The sequence below is a fragment of the Amblyraja radiata genome, chromosome 26, assembly GCF_010909765.2.
Source record: "Amblyraja radiata isolate CabotCenter1 chromosome 26, sAmbRad1.1.pri, whole genome shotgun sequence".
Classification (NCBI taxonomy): domain Eukaryota; kingdom Metazoa; phylum Chordata; class Chondrichthyes; order Rajiformes; family Rajidae; genus Amblyraja; species Amblyraja radiata.
Window position 1 is genome coordinate 29,559,153 of NC_045981.1, and position 22,515 is coordinate 29,581,667.

A 22,515-nucleotide genomic window follows, 5' to 3' on the forward strand; every position below is an offset into this window, starting at 1 on the left:
CACTGTGCCCTACAGGAATGGTGCCAAGCAATGCCCAGCTCCTATCAATGGCACTGCCTTGTCCTTTTAATCCTCATAAGCCTACCCTCTTGCACATTATCCCACTCAATCTGCTGCTTCATCCTCTAATCTATTAAAACCTGTTGTTTTTAAATTAATCTTCTCACCCCTCTGCTTAAGAAGAAGTTAATCCTCTAAAGCTGCCATTTCATACGTTTTAAACCTGCTGAGTGGCCCACAACCCCTCCGGAGAATGGACCACCTTACAACCCTGAGGAGCCATTCAATGTTGGCAATGCTGCACATTCTGAAACATCACCCACATAAATCCTGATTACGATGTAATCACGCTTGTTTAACGTCCAAGGACAGCGCATTTTTGTAAGAAGTTTAGCTTTTATTATTTGTCCAATTTCATGATATGAACAGCACGGTGGTACAATTAAAAGCAATAGCAGTATTAATTAATTATTGGAAACTCCGCGTTAGTTTTAATCCTCAAAGTAATCACAGCTAATTCCAGGTTTGTAATAATCGCGGTACATTGACACAGCGGGTAGAGCTGCTGCCTCACAGCGCCAGAGACCCGCGTTCGATCCTGGCCTCAGGTGCTGTCTGTGTGGAATTTGCACGTTCTACCTGTGGTTCCACCGGGTGCTCCGGTTTCCACCCACATCCTAAGGACATGCGGGTTTTGTAGATATTGGCTCTCTGTAAATTGCACCTAGTGCGTAGGGAGTGGATGAGATAGTGGGATTAACAGAACTAGTGTGAACGGGTGATCAATGGTCAGCATGGACTCGGTGGGCTGAAGGGCCTGTTTCCATGCTCCACCTTTCAAAAATTCAATCAATCACACCTGGTAGGAGTGGGCAGCTGTAAGGTGCCTGTCAGAATGGTCAGCGTGGACTCGGAGGGCCATAGGATCTGTTTCCATGCTTCAACCTTCAATAACCTAACAGATCATTTTGAGTCGACTGAGTCCAATTCACTGACATTAAAACACTTCATCATTCCTCCCCCCTTTTAAGGACAAGTATCTTGGGGGAATTATGAAGCAACATTTGTTTAACAGTATTTATTAATAATTGCTGATGCCATCTTTTGTCATGCTGTTGTTATGGGGCTGAATGGTACAAAGCAGTTTGCAGTATTCGTAGAATGCAACCACTAACCTGGAATCCTTGGCAATTTTGTCATTTTAAATCTATGCATTGATTAAAATCCTTTACATTATGTAACTTGGAAACTCATCGAAGGCCGTTTCCAACAATTATGTTGTCAGTAGTCACTACTAAAATATTCATTGGACTGTTCAAACGGAGCACAGAATCTATATATCCAGATGAGGATTTGTGTTGATTTTTGTGTGTTAACAATTGATACCATTTGGTTGTCTAATTCACAATGCAAGCACATAATCCCAGGGAAATTAGTGATACAACAAAATGCCCGGTACCAGATATACATATAGTCATTCCAATAGGAAATTGAGATCAATATTGAGAATATGTTGTCCTCCGTAATCTATTAGTATTAAACAATGCATGCACGGTGTCTATGTTAAATTAGTTTAAAAGATAAAGGGAACAAGTTAAATTTGTGGCTTACCTTAGATCCCCGCTCATTAAAAATTATTTCAACGTCTAAAATTTTACCAAATTGCTGTTAAAAAATAAGAGAGATCGTTATTAGAGAGAGTACACTACAATTCACACAGTACACATTTCAGAAACAATTCCTGTCAGAGAGAGCTGATAAGCTTTCCTGCTGCAACCCTGGAGGTGAGCGGAACATTTAGACAAGGTGCTAAAACATTGCGGCATTTTGTGAGGGCAGGTGCTTCACCCAATTAAAACACATCATTGTACTCAGTTCTGTCCTATTTTGTTTAATAATAGCACCCTTCACAAATTCTATTAATAACAGGACTATCTCAGCAGCACAGGAGAAAACTGTTCTAATTTTATTTTCTCAAATTGTCAGGTAATTATTTATTTGTTGGATCAGTTAAATTGAAATCATTAAGACTGCTGAGAGGATCACTGGCACCCAGCTCCCCAGACTGGAGGACATCTACCGGACCCGCTGCATCCGGAGGGTCAAGGGCATCATTAGAGACAGCACACACCCTGGACACTGCCTCTTCACCCTCCTGCCCTCAGGAAGACGATACAGGACACTGAGCGCCCGCACGACAAGACTAAAAATCAACTTTTACCATAGAGCTGTGACACTACTGAACTCTATCCCCCTCCCACACTGATCCCCCCCCTCTCTCTCACACACCCGCCTATACTCCTATATGTTTATAGTCTAATTTTTTAATAGTTCTTTTTTAAACGTATTTTTATACTCATATTCCTGTGCAGCTGGAGGACTGCTCCAACAACATTTTGTTGTCTTGTACAATGACAATAAAGATTATATTATTATTATTATTATTATTATTTAAATACACTTTAAAAAAACGTGTAGGTTAGACCACTAAACCCAATAGTTAGCAAGGATATAAAATGTATTCCATATGATTTAATTGCTGACATTTGTGTCATATTTATGAGCTTACCCTGAGTTAGGAGAGAAAAATCTGTTCTTTGTACCAAAGTAAAAGGATTTACTGTAAATCTGAGAGATGAACAAGTTTGAATTTCATTGTTCCGTTGTTAGTATGTATGACAATTAAACACTATGGATTCTTGACACTTGAGGCTTTGTTTCCAAGTTCTCTCTCCTCCCTAAGATTTTTTTAAAGACAATGTGTGGACCCAGTCCTTTGCTCCCAGGTTAACCCCAAACCTATTCTCCCCAATCTGAAAATCTCTCTTAAAGCAGCCTCAGTTGCCCCAGGGTAACTCTTTACACTGCCTCCCTACTCATGTGCAAACTCTTTTCTGAGGTTAGATATGATCTCATTTTGTTGGTTCTGAAATATAACTATGTTTCAGAAATTAGATCTATTATAACAACCTGCTGCTGAGAGTAATTTTCTCCAGATATTCTCATTAAACAAACATTAACGTACTGCCCTCATAAGTGAGCATTTCCAGGAATAATGATTAAGATACACAATCTTTTTTACATCCTTAGTTTTTATATCTAGTTACTGAATATTGTTATCCATAAATTAATTTCCAGTGCTACTATTTTATCCACTTTCTTAATGTCTCCAAAACAGTGTCGGTACTTTTTAAGTTTAATTTTGGTAATATACCACATTAGGTTTGAGCCAAAGTAAGAGTGTTTAATATTTCATTATGAATAAATCTTTTAGTTCAAGGAACAGCAAACACAGATGTACAGAAAACGCAGATTCACATCATTTAGAACTCTGGAGCACATTTTCATTACTAAATACTGTTTAGATTTCCTGCACCCGAAACACATAATTGATACTTTGACAAACGGGATCCTGCAACTAATTAATTCTGGTTATAAAACAAATCAGAGAACTGAATGGAGCCGCAGAACATATCTGTAATTTGTGACATTCTGAGTGAGTGAATTGTTTTGTCTTCAGTTGGAATTTAAGCAGTTGTTGGAATTCCTATTGAATGCTTTCGGGATTCAGCGACTATTTCTGATAAGTGAATACAATTTTGGCAGCAAAGTGTAGCTCATGAAATGATAATAGCTTCCAGTCCTACTTTTGTACTCAATTTTATTTGTTCTTTTTATCATTTTTATACAAAGGATGCAAAGTGACTCCACAACGGCATTCACGGAAAATGTGCTGTGTGAAACTGGTTAGTCAAAACTAAATGAGCCCACCATTGATGGTTTTTATGAGCTGTACCCATTTATTGATGTAAAGCAGATGCAATTTAATTATGGGTAAAAAAATACACAATGTGCTGGAGTAAATCGGCGTGTCATGCAGTAACACCGGAGAACATGGATTGGCGACATTTTGGGTCGGGTCCTTCTTGTGTCTGAAGAAGGGTTACGACCTGAAACATTGCATATTCATGTTCTGCAGAGTTGCTGCCTGACCCGCTGAGTTACTACAGCACTTTGTATTTTTTAGGCCTTTTAGGTTTTAGTTGTTGAATTAAAAAAGAAATAGGAAAATAAATGTGGACTAGTTTGAATGTCGAAATTGATTGTTTCCCCTCTGTGCAGGTAGTCACAAAGTTAGAATAATGATAGTGGGAAGAATGCTTTATCGGTGGGATGTAAGATTCGTGAACAAGTGACTGAGATAAATATACAATCCAACACAACAATTGTAATCATAGTCTCCTTCCAACAATACAGAGGAAACGGGTCATTTTAGAAGAGTATAACACATTGATCCAATCTGATGGATTCGTTGGCTGAAAAAAACGTCCTTTGTTTTCTGTAACATTAATATCTTTCCTCTCCCCCATCGTCGTGTTGTTTTTTGAGGGCATCATTTTTCTGTCCAATTACCGCATTATGTTTTAAATCTTAATGAACCCTCAGAGACAGGTTGAGATACTTATTGCAATCTCACTCCTTCTCTGTCAGTACATAATAAGGGCTTTTTATCATAAATGGCTAATTACTACAAAACTCGCATTTTAATTGCTGCAAAAAGCCTATGAATTCTATTTTCCGTGAGCATAACAGTGGGCTCAAAGAGCTTAGTTGGCACTTGAGAACATCTAAGTGAAGTGAGAGATGCAGGGAAAATCTCACAGCCTTGTTCTTAATGATATCTGTTGTCAAAATGCAGCTTGCAGGTTGTTTAAGTGAGATCCGTTACATTTAGTTTTGTGAACAGAAAGCAATCAACCATTTCATGGCAACTGAAAAAGAATATTTCCTGAGAAAAGGTCGGTTAGGTCATTCTGTATGCAACACAATCCTTTTAGATACACTTCAGGCCCAAGTAGACACAGATTAATTTTAGTCTGATTGGAGATTGACGTCTTTTGGGTCTTTGTGGGCACTGGTTCTTAACAGAAAGGATAATTGTATTGAACTGTCGAGCAAATTGAGCAGAGAACGGAGGGATGTGGATCACATGCAGGCAGAGGAGGTTAGTTTCACTTTGCATCATGTTCAGCAGGAACATTGTGGGCTGAATGGCCTGTTGTTGTGCTGTACTCTTCTATGTTCCGTGTGCTGAATTGTCATCTGTATGTCAAGGTGACCTACTCCTGCACCTATTGTCTATTGTCTATTGAAACTGGTCCTTCGGCCCACCAAGTCTGTGCCGACCAGTGATCACTCCGTACCTTCTCACTCCTCCTACATTAATCCCATTTTTAATCTCCCCTCATTCTTATCAATTGCCTCCACCCCAGATTCCAGAACTCACCTACATACTAGGGACAGTTTACAGAGGCCAATTAAACCGCTCGTCTTTGGGATGTGGTAGGAGACAGGAGCACCTGGAGGAAACCCACACAGTCACAGGGAGAATGTGCAAACTCCACACATGCAGCACCCGAGGTCGGGATCGAACCCAGCATCGAGAGGCAGCGGCTCTTCCAGCTGTGGTACCAGCTGTGGTACCATTGTGCCACCCTGCAGCATTTTATGCTTTGCTCTAGGTTCCGGCATCTGCAGTTCCTTGTGTCTCCAGCGGCCAGCAAGTGCGCTGCATCGACTGTCCCCGGTGGCGTTTCCTTCTCTCCTTCTGCTGAAGTTTGTGGCCCTCGTTCAAATTTCACCGGAACAATGCGGCCAACATCAAACACTCGGCAGTGCAGGGGATCGCTGGTACAAGATTCATGTCTCATTATTTCATTGCAACACGCGCGTTGCTCACAGTGATGCTGCACAGTCAGAGTTGTTAAATTATGGAACAGTCTGCAGCCTTCTGCAACAAAATTAGATTTAGTCGATGCTTTCAAAGCACTCTGTATTCTACAGGAACTGAGAAAAACCAAGCTTGCTGACAAGAAAGGCAAGGATGATTCTCGTTCTGCACAACCTCTCCCTTATCTTCACCCAGAGAGTTGTGAATGTGTGGAATTCTCTGCCACAGAAGGCAGTGGAGGCCAATTCACTGGATGAATTTAAAAGAGAGTTAGATAGAGCTTAAGGGGCTAGCGGAGTCAAGGGATATGGCGAGAAGGCAGGCACGGGTTGCTGATTGTGGATGATCAACCATGATCACAATGAATGTTGTGCAGGCTCGAAAGGCCAAATGGCCTCCTCCTGCACCTATTTTCTATGTTTCTATGTTATCTGACCCACATCTTTAAGGTCAAATGGGAAACCAATCACCTTTAGCTGCTAAAATGTAGAAACAAGGAACTGCAGGTGCTAGTTTATACCAAAGACAGACACAAAGTCCTGGAGTAACTCAACGGGTCAGGCAGCATCTCTGAAGAAAAAAGATGGGTGACATTTCAGCTCGGGACCCTTCTCCAGACTTAGCTGCTGACTGGTGGTGTGTGGACGTGACTTATCTTAAGCAATCCAAAACTTTCCTGTATTGGTGAAGTTTAGCATCTGCTATCTGCTATTCTATCTCATCCCTTTATAGATTTAAGTTATTAATTTGCCGACCAGGATGAATAATCTTACGTCTTTACTCTTTCAAACTCTTTAAGTATCTTTATTAGATCTCCTTTCGACTTCTCTGCTCTGAGACCACAGTCCGATTCTTCAAGTCTCTCATAATTGCATCCTCTCATCTCTGGTGTTATCTGTCTTTGAGTAGTAACACTAAATTACGGATGTGTTTCCTTCTCGGGTAGAGGTAACAAGGAGAGATCTCCCAGTGTCCTGGCCCAAAGAATAGGGCCATCCACAAGGGTGATGTTACAGATGTGTATAAAATCATGAGGGGAATACATAGGGTGAATGCACAGTCTTTTAACCTAGGGGAATCAACAGCTACAGGGCATAGGTTTAGGATGGGTGGGGGAAAATTTAATAGGAATCTAAGGGGCAACTTTTTCGCGCAGAGGTGGTGGGTATACGGAACGAACTGCCGGAAGAAGTAGTTGAGGCAGGTACGATAACAACATTTAAAAGCATTTGGACAGGTACATAGAACACAGACAGTACAGCACAGGAATAGGCTCTTCAGCCCACAATGTCTGTGCCGAACCTAATGCCAAGTTAAAGTAATCGCCTCTGCCTGCATGTGGTCCACATCCCACCATTCCTTGCATATCCATGCACCTTTCCAAAAGCTCCTTAAAGCTATGCCCTATAGACTTTGATCTTACCAACCTGGAAAAAAGGTTCTGACTGTCTACCCTATCTATGCTTCACATAATATCAGAAACTTCTATGATGAACGTTTGACGGCACTGGGCCTGCACTCGCTGGAGTTTAGAAGAATGGTGTAGACTTGATGGGCTGAATGGCATATTCTGCTCCTATCACTTATGACCTTATGAGGTTTCCTCTCAGCCTCCAAGACTCCTGGGAGAACAAATAAAAACAATACAAAATGCTGAATTAACTCAGCAGGTCAGGCAGCATCCCTGGAGAACATGGGCAGGTTACGTTTTTGGGTCGGGATCCTTCCTCGGACTGATTGCAGTGGTGGGGGAAAGAAAGCAGGAAGAGAAGAGAGGCCGGACAAAATAAGGCAGGTAATCGGTGGACATAGGACAGGGGAAGGTTTTATAAAAAGATGTTTGGAGCAAAGGTCAGAGATTAAAACTGAAGCTGTGGGACAAAAGGATTGAAGAGTTGCAAATTGTGAAGCCAGATGAAGGAATTTAGGTGGTGGGGGGAGGAGAGAAATTGGTGCGAGTCGAGGTGGGGCGCAGGAGAGGGGGGAGGGCAGAAAGAGAGGGGTGTGTGGGGGGTGTGATGTTTGGTGGACTGTGTAGGGTGGGAGGACCCGTTGCCCCTACCGTGCAGCAGGTGGCGCTGCACAGGACAAAGGGAGATGTCTTGTATATAGATGTCTCTGTATGCAGCCATTGTCTTGCTGCCAGCATTGAAGTAATGTAATAAAGATATCTGTTGTACCTTGAAGACTCTCAAGTGCTTGTGCAGACCTAGAAAACGAACACGAAAGTGGTGTCAGAAGTGGGATTCTTCGGATTGCGTCCAAAGACCCAGATAAGCCTATTTTTTGTTTTAAAAAAAAAAATTTGAGTTCCGTAGTGAACTCAAACTAACATGTCTCGGTAATTCGATCGGTTTCGATCCCGAGCGAGAAAGGTGGTCATTGTATTTAATGCGAGCTGAGTTTTACTTTGAAAGTATGGCAATTACGACTGACCAGAGTAAGAAGGCTCTCTTGTGTTCTTCAATGTCTCCAGAAACCTTTGCACTGCTTCAAAGTTTACTTACTTAAGAAGTAACTGAAGCCTCATATGCTGAAATGACAACGGCTTTGCAGCTGCATTTCGAAGAAAGTCGAAATTTCCTCGCAGCTCGCCTTGATTTCTACAGGACGGTGCAACAGGAAGGACAATCAATTACTGAATTTCTTGCCGAACTTCGCACCAAGACAAAAGCATGTGATTTTAAAACTCAATGCTGCGAAAAGGGCCAAGACAATGCGTTGCGGGATAGACTGGTCATAGGCTGCAGGCATACATTCATCCAGCAGGCGATTCCCAAGGAATCGGATGCCTCATTGAAGAATGTGCTGCAGTGTGCTAAGATGGCCGAGCTACTGAATAAAGAACTGCACTAAATGGCCGGCAAAACAGCGTCGAAGCTCCCTCAGGAGGTGCATACAGTTCGTCAGAGTTGTCCGCAACGCCAGAAACCAGTTGATCGACCCAGAGCAAATCCGGAGAAGGTGGGACAGTTTCAGAAGAGCCGTCCCCCTGTGGGGGGAGGATTGAAACCCTGCTACCCGGTGCAGCTCAACTGTTCATCATCACCGTGAGTGCCCGTATATCAAGTCCGTTTGTTATGCCTGTTACCGAAAAGGTCATCTCCAGGCAGTGTGTCAATCTGTAGAACAGCGGAGAAAGGGCAGGAAAGCGCAAAACCGAGTCGACCAAATCGTGGAGAACATTTCTATTGAAGTGCTCGGTGTGGCCACGATCACCGACAAGCCGAGGATTTCACTGCGTGTCTCGAACGTCGATCTACAGTTCCAGGTGGACACTGGTGCGGCTGTGTCGCTAGTGGGTCAGGACATCTGGGAGAGGATCGGATCGCCAAAACTGAAACCAGCCAGCATCCGCTTTTTCGGATACGGATGACAGCCCATTCCCACGAAAGGCAAATGCACTGTCGCCGTTTCCTGTAATGGTATGACACAGATGTTGCCGCTGATCGTCGTTGGCAAAGAAGGTACATCCCTGTGCGCCATCGACTAGATCCATGCTTTCAAGCTTGACATGAACGCCTTGATCTACGACGGATCAACTATGGCATTGTCATCTACTCCGGATTGCAACATGGTCAGCAAGTGCGAGAACAACCTGCAGAAGGTCCTTGACCAGTTTCCGGCCATTTTCGCATCTGGACTCGGACATTGCACAAGGATGAAGGCACGGCTCATACTCAAAGACGATGCCGTCCCTAAGTTCTTCAAACCAAGACCAGTTCCGTTCAGTCGGATGGACGCCGTCGACAAGGAACTCTGCCGTCTTGAAGAAATGGGAATTATCACCCATGTGGACCGTTCAGACTGGGCCACAGCCATAGTTGTCGTTCAGAAGCCTTGCGGCATGGTGCGCATCTGTGGCGACTACAAAGTGACTGTAAACCCTCAATTGCACATTGATCAACACCCCATACCAAGAGTGGACGAGCTGTTCGTCAAGCTACAAGGAGGACAGCACTTCTCGAAATTGGACATGTCCGATCTGTATCTCCAAGTGGAACTGGACGATGAGACAAAAAACCTGCTCGTGATCAACAGGCGCAAGGGACTGTTCAGATACAACCGATTGTCATTTGGACCGGCACCGGGGTCGGCCATCTTCCAGAAACTGGTCGACAGTCTGGTTGCCGGGATTCCGTATGTAGCCGCCTACCTGGATGACATAATTGTCACCGGCTGGGCAGAGGAAGAACACCTGCAGAACCTAAAACAGGTCCTCACCGCACTGAACAACTACGGTATGAAGTTGCGCATGGACAAGTGCGGAATTCTTCCGACAACAGGTCACATATCTCGGACATGTGATCTCGGCAAGTGGTCTTAAGCCATCGGGAAGAAAGAGTGGATGCCATTGTGAAATTGCCGACGCCCGATAATCTGAAGCAGCTTGAAAGCTTCATTGGGAAGGTGAACTACTGTGGCAAGTTCATAACAGCACTTTCGACTTTGTGCGCACCATTGAACAACCTGCGATAAAACAGGACGTTGAATGGCACTGGTCCAAAGAGTGTGACCATGCATTCACCAGGTTGAAGGAGATGCTCGCCCAGAAGACCACTATGACCCATTAAAGCCGATCTCGCTGGCTGCCGATGCATCGCCGTATGGTCTTGGAGCTGTTATCTCACAAACGACACCGAACGGCAAGGAAGAACCAATCGCGATCGCATCCAAAATGCTGACGGCCACCGAGAAGAACTACAGCCAAGTGGAGAAAGAAGCACTGGCGATCGTGTGGTGTCCGGAAGTTCCACCAATATTTGAGTGGGCGACATTTCCTGCTCATCGCCGACCACAAGCCGCTGCTGACTATTTTCAGTCCGGAGAAAAGTTTGCCTGTCATGACGTTGCAGTATCTACAACGTTGGGCCCTGATCATGATGGGTTATGATTATCACATCACTTACCGACCATCTGCCGAGCATGCCAATGCCCATGCACTGTCTCGATTGGACCTGACATTCGATAAAGAGGAGGCAATTATGGAAATTGAGACGGATGTAAACGTGCTGAATACGCGAGTCATCACCGATTTCCCCGTCTCCGCAAGGACGGTCGACAACTATACGAGCGCAGACCAAATTTTGTCGAAGGTACGACATTTCGTCCCTCAGGGGTGGCCGAACAGTCCTAAGTTGGACAAGGAATTCCACTCATTCCAACATGCGCAAAGGAAATCTCCTCAAAGGATGGTATTCTGCTCCGCGATGGTCGAGAGATCATTCCGACGGAACTGCGATCGCTAATTCTGAAAATGTTGCGCAAGACACACATTGGAATTGTGCGAATGAAGGCGCTCGCCCATGTGCATGTGTGGCGGCTGAATATTGAGACTTATTTAGCCGACCAATGCAAGGACTGCACACCATGTGCCAAAACAGCGCCGAATCTGCCGGAAGAGACCTCCGCATGGCCCGTCCCCGACTAACCAATGCAGCGAATCCACATAGATTTTGCTGGACCGTTCCTGGAGGACATGTGGCTGGTCGTTATGGACGCCCATTCGAGATGGCCACATGCTATCCAAATGAATAAGTATCCAACCACCGAAACAACTACATCTGCTTTCGACGATTTGTTCGCTATTTCGGGATTGTCCTTAACAATCGTAAGTGACAATGGACCCCAATTTCCATCGCAAATGTTCGGTGACTGGTGCAAACAACACTCAATTGTGCATCTGACATCAGCACCTTTTCATCAGCCCTCAAATGGTGAGGCAGAGCGGCTCGTCGGCGTTTTCAAGCAGGCCATGGCTGTAGGAATCTAAAAGAAACGTGCTGTAGGAATCGAAAAGAAATCGAAACGATTAGCATTGCGCGATTTCTTACAGCAATATTGAACCGGTCCAAACTGCACTACCGGTCGAACTCCAGCGGAGATGATGCTCGGACATCAAGTGCGCTCTCCCCTATCAGATTTAAACCCGACCCGTAACTCTTATACGGCATGCACTCAGCCAACGAAGTCGAACAAGTCCAAATTCGACATTGGCGACTAAGTATATTACCGCAATTATACGGCCAAGGAAAACAAATGGTGCACTGGTAGGATCATGGCTCACATTGGAACCAAAATGTACACCGTCCAAGGACAAGACAGACAATGCAAACGGCATGATGACCAATTAAGAAGCTACGTTCCTCCAGCGAAGACTACGCAGAACCACACCAGAACCAAGCAGTCGGACCCCCGCCGGAGCCGAATTGTGTGGATACTGGAGTGCCTGACTTTGACAAAGTTCCACTAGATGAACTCCCCGCTGATCTGCCTGGGATGTATAACTCTATGACCTGAGTAAGGTGAACATGGCGCAGCGGCAGAGTTGCAGCCTCACAAAGCTTGCAGCACCAGAGACCCGGGTTCGATCCCGACTACGGGTGCTGTCTGTACGGGGTTTGTACGTTCTCCCTGTGACCGTGTGAGTTTTCTCCGAGATCTTCGGTTTCCTCCCTCACGTGCAGGTATGCAGGTAAATTGGCTTGGTAAATGTGAACATTGTCCCTAGTGTGTGGAGGAGAATGTTAATGTGCGGGGATCGCTGGTCGGCGCGGACCTGGTGGGCCGAAGGGCCTGTTTCCGTGTTGTGTCTCTAAACTGAACTAAACTAAGCTCCTTAGCTTGTTCAGCCATTCAATTAGTCCACAGGTGAGAGGGTCCAGAGGAGGTTTCGAGACTAATCCTAGGAATGATTGGGTGTTGATGATGAGCAGTCAACATAAACAAGTGCTTTTCTCACCGCTTCTCCCCACTCCCGCTGGGTACTAGGTCCAAATCCTTGAAAGTGTGTACCACCAGATTCAGACTCGGCTTCTTCCCTGCTGTTATCTAACTACTGAACGGATGTCCTAATGTAGCCCTGATCTCCCAACCTACCTCATTCCGACCTTGCACTTTTTCCTCTGTAACTGCAACACTATATTCTTGTATATTTTCGCTGCACTACTCATTATACAGCTTGATTGTACTCATGTATAGAATGATTTGACTGGATAGCATGCAAACAAAGCTTTTCACTGTAGATGTGACACTAATAAGCCAATACAAAGATTACACAGAATTTAAACTAATCGGGACTTGCCTGCGCTTCCATCTTGTAATCTTAACCCAGACCCATTACCACAGCCACGTTTGCTTTCTCGGGACTTGCCGGCGCCTCCATCTTGTAACTGCTCTACATCGGTGAGATCAAGTGCAGGCTTGGCGATCGCTTCACCCAACACCTCCGCTCAGTTCGCATTAACCAACCTGATCTCCCGGTGGTTCAGCACTTCACCTCCCCCTCCCATTCCGAATCCGACCTTCCTGTCCTGGGCCAGAGTGAGTCCCACCACAAATTGGAGGAACAGCACCCCATATTTCGCTTGGGTAGTTTACACCCCAGCGGTATGAACATCGACTTCTCCAATTTCAGGTACTTCTTGCTTTCTCCCTTCTTCCTCTCCCCTTCCCAGCTCTCCCATAGCCTATTGTCTCCGCCTCTTCCTTTCTTTTTCCCGCCCCCCCCCCCCACATCAGTCTGAAGAAGGGTCTCGACCCGAAACGTCGCCTATACCTTTGCTCCATAGATGCTGCCTCACCCGTTGAGTTTCTCCAGCATTTTTGTCTACCTACAAACTAATTGGAGATTGACAGATTCTTGAGTAGTAAGGGTGTCCAGGGTTATGAGGAGAAAACAGGAGAATGGGGTTGAGAGGGAAAGATAGATCATCCATGATTGAATGGCGGAGTAGACTTGATGGACCGACTGGCCTAATTCTGCTCATAGAACATATACACTTATGAAATACATGCCAATGGCCCGACCCCAATGTACAAAATCTAAATTTTCACTTTCCAGAACAGAGGATCCAGTTACTCTGACTCAACTCTTTTTTTCAATCCATTGAGTCTTTTAACATTTAAATCACATTTTTGCTTATACCTTTTGTTCAAGATGGGTGGTGTGATGGCACAGCGGGTAGAGCAGCTGCCTCACTGCGCCAGTGACCCAAGTTCAACCCGGACCTTGGGTGCAGCCCGTGTGGAGTTTGCACGTTCTCCCTGTGACCGCGCGGGTTTCCTCCCATTTCCTGCCACTTCCCAAAAAAATGCGACTAATTGGCCCTCTGTAAATTGCCCCCTAGTTTGGGACGACAGATGGCACAATGGGCTAAGTGTTCGGCTGGCAACCTGAAGGTGGCCGGTTCGAATCCCGCTTGGAGTGCATACTGTCGTTGTGTCCTTGGGCAAGACACTCACCCACCTTTGCCTGTGTGTGAATGTGTGTGAATGTGTGTGAGTGATTGGTGGTGGTCGGAGGGGCCGTAGGCGCAGATTGGCAGCCACGCTTCCGTCAGTCTGCCCCAGGGCAGCTGTGGCTACAGAAGTAGCTTACCACCACCGAGTGTGACTGAGGAGTGAATGAATAATGCGATGTAAAGCGTCTTGAGTATTAGAAAGGCGCTATATAAATCCCATCCATTATTATTATTAGGGGGTGGATGCAAAAGTGAGATAACATAAAACTAGTGCGAACGGGTGATTGATGGTCAGCGCGGACTCGCTGGGCCTGTGTCTATGATGTGTTGGAAGCTAAAAACTAAACTAAACTCTTTGCCCAACAAAAGTGTAATGTCCATTCCCCAAATGACCTGCAGTGGTAGAGGAATGAGCACTTTCTGGGCATTCATGGAGAACCATCAAACACCAGCACTGGCCTAATCCATGGAGAGAATAAAAGAAAGCAATGTATAATTTACACTATGAAACAATATTTAGTAGCTGGAAATACATGGTGTTTGTTACTGATATATAAAACATGCTGTTTATATTTCCCTGAAATATTTTTATTACTCACTGACAACTTTCTCTTGAGGGTTACTACAACACCAAATATGATTTATCATAGTCTCCATATTTACTTTTATGTAGTATTTTCTGTTAATAGCACCTGCAGACAGGCTGATGAAATATTTATATTCAAACCAATTACTATTCTAGATACTGTGTGGAAATAAGTCAAATATAAAAGCTACTTTAGTGTATTTTAAATCATTCTATAGCAAATGTTTTGAAAAATTAGCAATGATTTACAAGAATAATTGTTATTCTCCACATCTGCAAATGTAATCATGGCATAACAACCTTTTGGGCTAGAATTTTCTGCATTAATTTGTTGAAGAAAAATAATCTGTTTTTCCAGAAATGAAACATCATTCCTCGAGCAATTTTAAATGAACTGGGCAAGAGGGGAATGCATGTGATTGGATGCAAAGATGGCTTCACTTTCAACTCGAATTAGTGGGCGGCACAGTGGCACAGCGGTAGAGTTGCTGCCTCACAGCGCCAGAAGCACGGGTTCGATCCTGAACACGGGTGCTGTCTGTACAGAGTTTGTGCGGTTTCCCTGTGACCGCGTGGGTTTCCTCCGGGTCCTCCGGTTTCCTCCCCCACTCCAAAGACGTACAGGTTTGTAGGTTAATTGGCTTCAGTAAAATTGTAAATTGTCCCTAATGTGTAGGATGAAGCTAGCGTATGGGACGGTTGCTGGTCAGCCCGGACTCGATGGGCCGAAGGGCTTATTTCCTCGCTGTATCTCCAAACTAAACCAAACTAAAGACGCGAAATGTGAAGCCCAAGGAAGGATCTTCTATCCTTCCACCCTTATCTTCTATCCTTCTATTCTCAGACTCTGACAAAGTTCTGAATCTCAAGGGGGGTCATGACAAGAAACATATAAAAATAGGTGCAGGAGTAGGCCATTTGGCCCTTCGAGCCGGCACAGCCATTCAATATGATCATGGCTGATCATCTAAAATCAGTAGCCCGTTCCTGCTTTTTCCCCATATCCCTTGATTCCTTTAGCCCAAAAAGCTAAATCTAACTCTCTCTTGAAAAATGATGTGAAACATCACCTATCCATGTCCTCCAGAGATGCTGCCTGACCCACTGAGTTACTCCAGAGGTTTGTTCTTGTTTGGGGGATAACCAGCTTCTTCATCTTCCTCGTATCTGCACTTCCCTGGGACAGATTCGGGGGGCAGAACCACCTTATTTACCACAGCCAGGAGGTGTTTGGGATATACCATCAGCCGATATGCCTACATTTATCCCATATCCCTCAAACCCTCTCCTATTCACGTACCTGCACAAGTGCCTTTTAAATGTTGTTATTATACCTGCCTCAACTACCTCCTCTAGCAGCTTGTTCCATATCCCCTCTGGCTCCTATTAAATCTAGCATGTCTGGGTCTTGTTACTGGGCTTTAAGGGCCTGTCGTAGCAGGTCACCGAAAAACCGGCAACTGGACCCTCCCCTATGACAATGTCTACGACAAGTCTACGACAACATAACCACCTAATCGACGTCAAGTTACGGCAAGCTACCGACAACCGGTGACCCATTAGGACGTCCACCTATGACCACACCTACGGTAACCTACGACCACACAGGCGACAATCAACGACAACCGAAGTCAAGCTACGGCCCTGTCGGCGACAACTGAAGACAATTCTTGTAGTCGTCAATGGAATTCACCAAAGTCAGCACCGTCGACACCGACATCACCTGGTGACAACCTACAACAGCACCTACGTCAGGAGAAGTCAAGCTATGCTCATTGGCTTCAACCCACTGTCGGCAAAAATCTTTGAACATTGAAAATCCAGTGGCGATCAGAAAGACGCTACGACTCTTTAGGCGACTGAGGAGACGACTCACGACCACACGGTCAACACCCCGGCGACCATGTGGCGACAGCCTAGTCGCATGTAGTCGCCTAAAAAATAGCCTAAGTGGGACAGGCCCTTAAAGTTCGTAAGTTCTAGGAGAAGAATTAATGCATTCGGCCCATCAAGTCTACTCTGCCATTCAATCGTGGCTGATCTATCTTTCCCTCTCAACCCCATTCTCCTGCCTTCGCTCCATGACCCCTGACACCCGTACCAATCAAGGTTTAGTCGTTCAAGGGATTACTTTGAGCTCAAGTGTTCAAGGAGAGATGGAGGCACTGACTGATGATTGTACTTCAACATGTCTTGGGTGAACTGAGTCTTACTCATGAGAGCACAGCAGAACGCCAACTGCAGTAATTATGATTTCACCCCACTGCCAGAATGGAAAGCACAGCACCCACTGATGGGACCACCTCATCCATGCTAGTGTCAGTCCTAACATCGTACACCATCAAAACTGGCCCTTCAGCCCAACTCGTGGCTGACAACCAAGATGCCCAGTCTAAGCTCGTCCGATATGCCCACATTTATCCCATATCCCTCAAACCCTTTCCTATTCACGTGCCTGCCCAAGTGCCTTTTAAATGTTGTTATTATACCTGCCTCAACTACCTCCTCTGGCAGCTTGTTCCATATCCCCTCCGGCTCCTATTAAATCTTTCCTCTCTCATTTTACGCCTTGATTCCCCAACTCTGGGAAACATATGGCATGCATTCAATCTATCTATTCCCGTCATGATTCTATACGCCCCTATAAGATCACCCCTCATCCTCCTGCGCAGCAAGAAATAAAGTCCCAACTGCCCAACTTCTCCCTGTAGCTCAGGCCCTCGAGTCCTGGGAACACCAAATCCCAGATGGAACTCCGATACTAAACCACTTTGTTGGCCACTGCAAATCCATGCAACTGAGTTTATAATAGACCTGGATCAACAGGGGACAACTTTAGCCTCAACCTTCTCTGAGATAAACCAGAGGCTCAGGTAGAACATTGGTATTGCATCCTAGCCATTAACACCTTCCATTGTTTAGTTTAGAGATACAGCAGGGATACGGCATGGCCCCTCAGCCCAGTTCTATGTTATCCCAATTTTGCATCCTACACACTAGGGGTGATTTTTACAGAAGTCAATTACTGTGCCACATCATATATCCTCATCTCAAACTTTTTGTATTTTCATCTCGAGCCTTTGTCCAACCATCTGAATCCACCTAACGTTCCCTAGACTTCATCCCTCCCCTCCCTTCCAATACGATCAGTCTGAAGAAAGGGCCTCAACACAATATGTCGGATATGCATGACAAAAGTGCTGGAGAAACTCAGCGGGTGCAGCAGCATCTATGGAGCGAAGGAAATAGGCAACGTTTCGGGCCAAAACCCTTCTTCAGACTGATGTGGGGTATGTCGGCTATGCATGTTCTTCAGCGATGCTGCCTTGTCACGCTGAGATACTCCAGCACTTTGTGTCCATTTTTTTGTCAGAGTGTGTTTGTTCACCCACCTGCATAAAAAAAATGTTTGACAAACCTTCCCTGGATACAATATAAATGATAGCTTGCCTTCTCTATGTCCCTGAGGGCTTACACAATTAATGACTTTGAAATGCAGAATTCACAGTTTACCTTTGCATTAAACTAAACTGGGGTGACACTTAGATGGGAGGTTTTGACATGATTTACACCCAGCATTCTCCTAATAAGCAAGTGTTAAGGATTTGCTTTAAAGGCTCTTCAAATGAAAATGTGCGAGAAACACTATCGTTTATGCAACTGAACCACCAGAATCTGTGAACATCATCTGATCAACGTTGGATTGTGTACTCAAATAGGAAAGAGAAGCTTGGCAATAAGGGTGCACATATTTTAATAATCTTTTCATTAGGGTCATGATTTTTAAAAAAAATATTAGGGCATGCCTGGTATGGCTATTACAAGGACAACTTGCAAATATAATCCTCGTGGTTGCTGGGGCTGAGAAAGACTAATGATAGCAGAGTGAAGTACATATACTTTGTAATTGAAAGTACAAGAATTTGCATATATTTGAATTTTATCTTTGCCATTTACCAATGATAATGAATATCCATTAACCCAAAAAGCGATGGTTATTTCTCTGAGAATAATCTATGCAAATTCACACATTTCTCACGGATAAGCATGGACGTTTATAGCTTTCGAATGGAGTTTTCTGCGAGAGAGTGGGGATTCGAGCCATTCTTAACAGCAGATAATATATTGACTCCAAAGTATGATAAAGATTTATCCATTATAGAACATGGTTAAAACTTGCTGCAATTATGTTAGTAGGGAAGAGGTCTCTTCAAGGTTGTGGAATTTTTACTTCATTTTTTTGCCATTACATTTTCAGGTGCTACTTTACCCAACACTGAATAACTTGTAAACAGACACAAAGTGTTGGAGTAACTCGACGGGTCTGACGGCAACTTTGGAGATGATGGATAGGTGACGTTTTGGGTCGGGACCCAAACATTGCCTATCCATGTTCTCCAGAGATGCTGCCAGACCCGTTGAATTACTCCAGCGTTTTGTCACTTTTATTTTGTTGTAACCCAGCATCTGCAGTTCATTGTGTTTACCGAATCATTTGTCCTAATGTTAGTGGACAGACTGGGTCATAATGGTGTGAAAAAGTGTTTAAGAAGGAACTGCAGATGCTGGAAAATCGAAGGTACACAAAAATGCTGGAGAAACTCAGCAGGTGCAGCAGCATCTATGGAGTGAAGGAAATAGGCAACGTTTCGGGCTGAAACCCAAGAAGGGTTTCGACCCGAAACGTTGCCTATTTCCTTCGCTCCATAGATGCTGCTGCACCTGCTGAGTTTCTCCAGTATTTTTGTGTACCTTCATAATGGTATGATACCTGTCATCATAAAAGGCCTGCAATGGGTGAAGTAATTCTTGTCAGTTCACACCTGCCATGTAATTTATTCTAAGCATTTGCACCTCTCGTCTTTGTCACTGACTCCACCCATCTACCCATCACCATTCTCACCTGTATCCACCTATCACTCGACAGGCTTTGTCCTGCCCTCCCTTCTCTCTCCCAGCTTTCTCCCCTCACTACATTCAGCCTGACGAGGGGTCCCGACCTGAAACGCTGCCTGTCCATTCCCTCCACAGATTCTGCCTGACCCTATGACTTCCTCAGGCACTTTGTGTTTTGCCCCAGACTTAATTGTCTTGCTGTATTCTATCCCTATGTATCTTTGAAGAATTCATATCATCTGTACTGACAAACTCATTCTCTATTTATGTACACATGGTGGAACATGATTGCTTCTGAATAACTTTATTCAGATTGTCAAATGCCTTATACTTAATTCTGCCTTACAAATCATTGTCAAGTTATTCAAATTTAAAACATCATAATTATAAGCATGTCCTAATATAGTCATAAAGAGACATAAGCATATATAAAGTCAGAGAATGGTACAGCACAGCGACAGGCCATTTGGCCCACCTTGTCCATGTTGGGCTATCCCATTTCTCTGCATTTTGCCCACAGCTTTCTCAACCCTTCCTGTCCATATATCTGTCAAAATGCCTTTTAAAAATGCGGCAGAGCGATGCAGCGGGTAGAGCTGCTGCCTCACAGCGCCAGGGACCCGGGTTTGATCCCGACATCGGATGCTGTCTATGTGGAGTTTGCATGTTCTCTCTGTCATCGCGTGGGTTTCCTCCGGGTGCTCCGGTTTCCTTCCACATCCCAAAGATATGCAGGTTTTGTTGGTTAACTGGCCTCTGTAAATTGCTCCTGGAGTGCAGGGAGCGGATGGGAAAGTGGGATAACATAGAACGGATGATCGATAGTCAGTGTGGACTTAGTGGGCTGAAGGGCCTGTTTCCATGCTGTATCTCCAAACTAAACTAAATTATAAGTGTGTCCTAATATAGTCATAAAGAGACATAAGCATGTATAGAGTCATAGAATTGTACAGCACAGAAACAGGCCCTTCGGCCCACCTTGTCTGTGCTGACGAAGTTGGATTCTGAGCGAATCCCATTAGCCTGCATTTTGCCATTGCCTTCCAAACCTTGCCTATCCATATATATGTCCAAATGTCTTGTGAAAGTAATAATTGTATCTGCTTCTGTATCTTCCTCCGACTAAGTTAAAGTTGAGTTACGCACGGTTTTCGATGACACTAAGAAAAATGTCCTAATTTAAAAACTGTCCAATTTTCCTAACTAAATCCACCCTGATCCTCCGGTTAAATGGTGAAACTGATTGGGAAACAGGTAATTGTGGGGCAGTTGGCCCTGTTCTTGCGGGAAGTACAATTAGCAGTGTGTGAGAACAGTCTTGTTCAATGACTTGAGGAACAGGCTTTACAAGACGTTGGACAGGAGTAAATTGAAGAGGCGTGTAGATCATTCTGCAAACCAAATGTTATGTACCACATTAATCATACATTAACATGCCCATGCACACTAATTGTGCACAATTGCTGAATAATTCATTTCTTAATTATACAGCACCCAAAGGGCATATCACAAAATAATTATGGATGAAGAAGATTATTTGGTGATATTAGTTGTTGTGCCCAGGTGTGCAATGAAGTTCCCCCAATCCCAGTGCAGTTCTTTAAATGCTTAAAAGAATTTTCACTTCAATTCCTGACAGGAATTATATTTTCGAACATAGAACAGTACAGCACAAGAACAGGCCTTTCAGCCCACCTTGCCTGTGCCGGACATGATGCCGGGACTATCTCACATCTGGGGCGCCTATTGCGGATGCAGCCAAGACCATCACACAAACCAACCTCCCTTCCACTGACTCCATCTACACTTCACGCTGCCTCGGCAGGGCTACCAGCATATTCAAGGATGGGTCTCTGGCCCTGCGAGGCAGTGGCTCTACCCGCTGCACCACTGTGCCACCCCTGTTCAGTGTTGCCTGCACATCCATAGCTTCTGGAGGTGCTTAGCTTCTGCAAGGCTTAGATTCTTAGTGGACCTGTACGACTAAGGCCCACAGAGAATCTAAGCCTTGGACTGATGTTGCTTCATAGAACAGTACAGCACAGGAACAGGCCTTTCGGCCCACAATGTTTGTGCCGAACATGATGCCTAACTTTGTTCCTCTCCTGCACAGTTCTTCAATATTTCCGCAGGACTTGCCTCAGACAAGGTTTCAGACTCCTTTGCGGTCACATTGGGTTTTGCTTTTCATTAATTTGCTGACACTCGATGCAAACTCTGAGCAAGATCAGTATCACGGCACCAGTGGGCAATAATTCTGTCAACCCAGCCTAGTTTTATTATCATTCATTTTCTTATTCAAATTCATACCCAGAGGACAGGATGCCTCATAATCTCTAGATTTCAAGTTACATGTTGTTATTAGATTCTGCTGGGACGGGACAAACACAAGGTCTGGATTTAAATGGATAAAATCAGGTCCTCCACTGATTTTCTGTCACCCTTGGTTGCCATATTATACGATTTGCTGAACCAACAGAAGTCATGACCTTGGGGAGCCGAGATACCCGCCCGCAAAGTCGGCCTCGGAAGGCGGTTATGGGAATGGATCTACTGGCTCCACGGAAGTCCTGATGAGATTTATTCCTTGGAGCGCAGGTGGCTGAGGGGTGAATAGACAGGGTGAATGAACGGTCCTTTTCCAAAGGGTTGGAAATCAGGAACTAGAGGACATAGGTTTAAAGTGAGCGGAAAATTATTTAATAGGAACCCGAGGAGCAACGTTGGGTGCCTGGAGGAGCTGCCAGAGGAAGTAGTTGAGGCAGGTACTATAACAACATTGAGGCAGGTGCATGGGTTAGAGGGACATGTGGTTGGCATGGGGAAATGGGACATGCTTGGATGGGGCATCTCGGTTGACATGGACGGGTTGGGCCAAAGGGCTGGGAGAGGTTGCGTAGACTAGGACCTTATTCCTTGGTGCACAGGAGGCTGAGTTGTAACTTTATTGAGGTGTACAAGGTCATGAGGGGCATGGATAAAGTGAACGTAGTTATAGAAGATTACATACATACAACTTGGCTAGATATATGGATAGGACGGGTTTAGAAGGCGACAGT

At 44.7% G+C, this 22,515-nt stretch overlaps 1 protein-coding gene across 11 annotated transcripts in view; it reads right to left on the minus strand.

The window, feature by feature from the left end:
• Positions 1-22,515, minus strand: part of rbfox3 (RNA binding fox-1 homolog 3) — a 1,262,719-nt gene that overhangs the window by 100,909 nt on the left and 1,139,295 nt on the right. For all 11 annotated transcript variants that reach the window (XM_033044598.1, XM_033044592.1, XM_033044596.1 and 8 more), the window contains one exon: positions 1,612-1,665. In XM_033044598.1, coding sequence (XP_032900489.1) covers positions 1,612-1,665 — 54 coding nt within the window. The remainder of the gene's footprint in view (positions 1-1,611; positions 1,666-22,515) is intronic.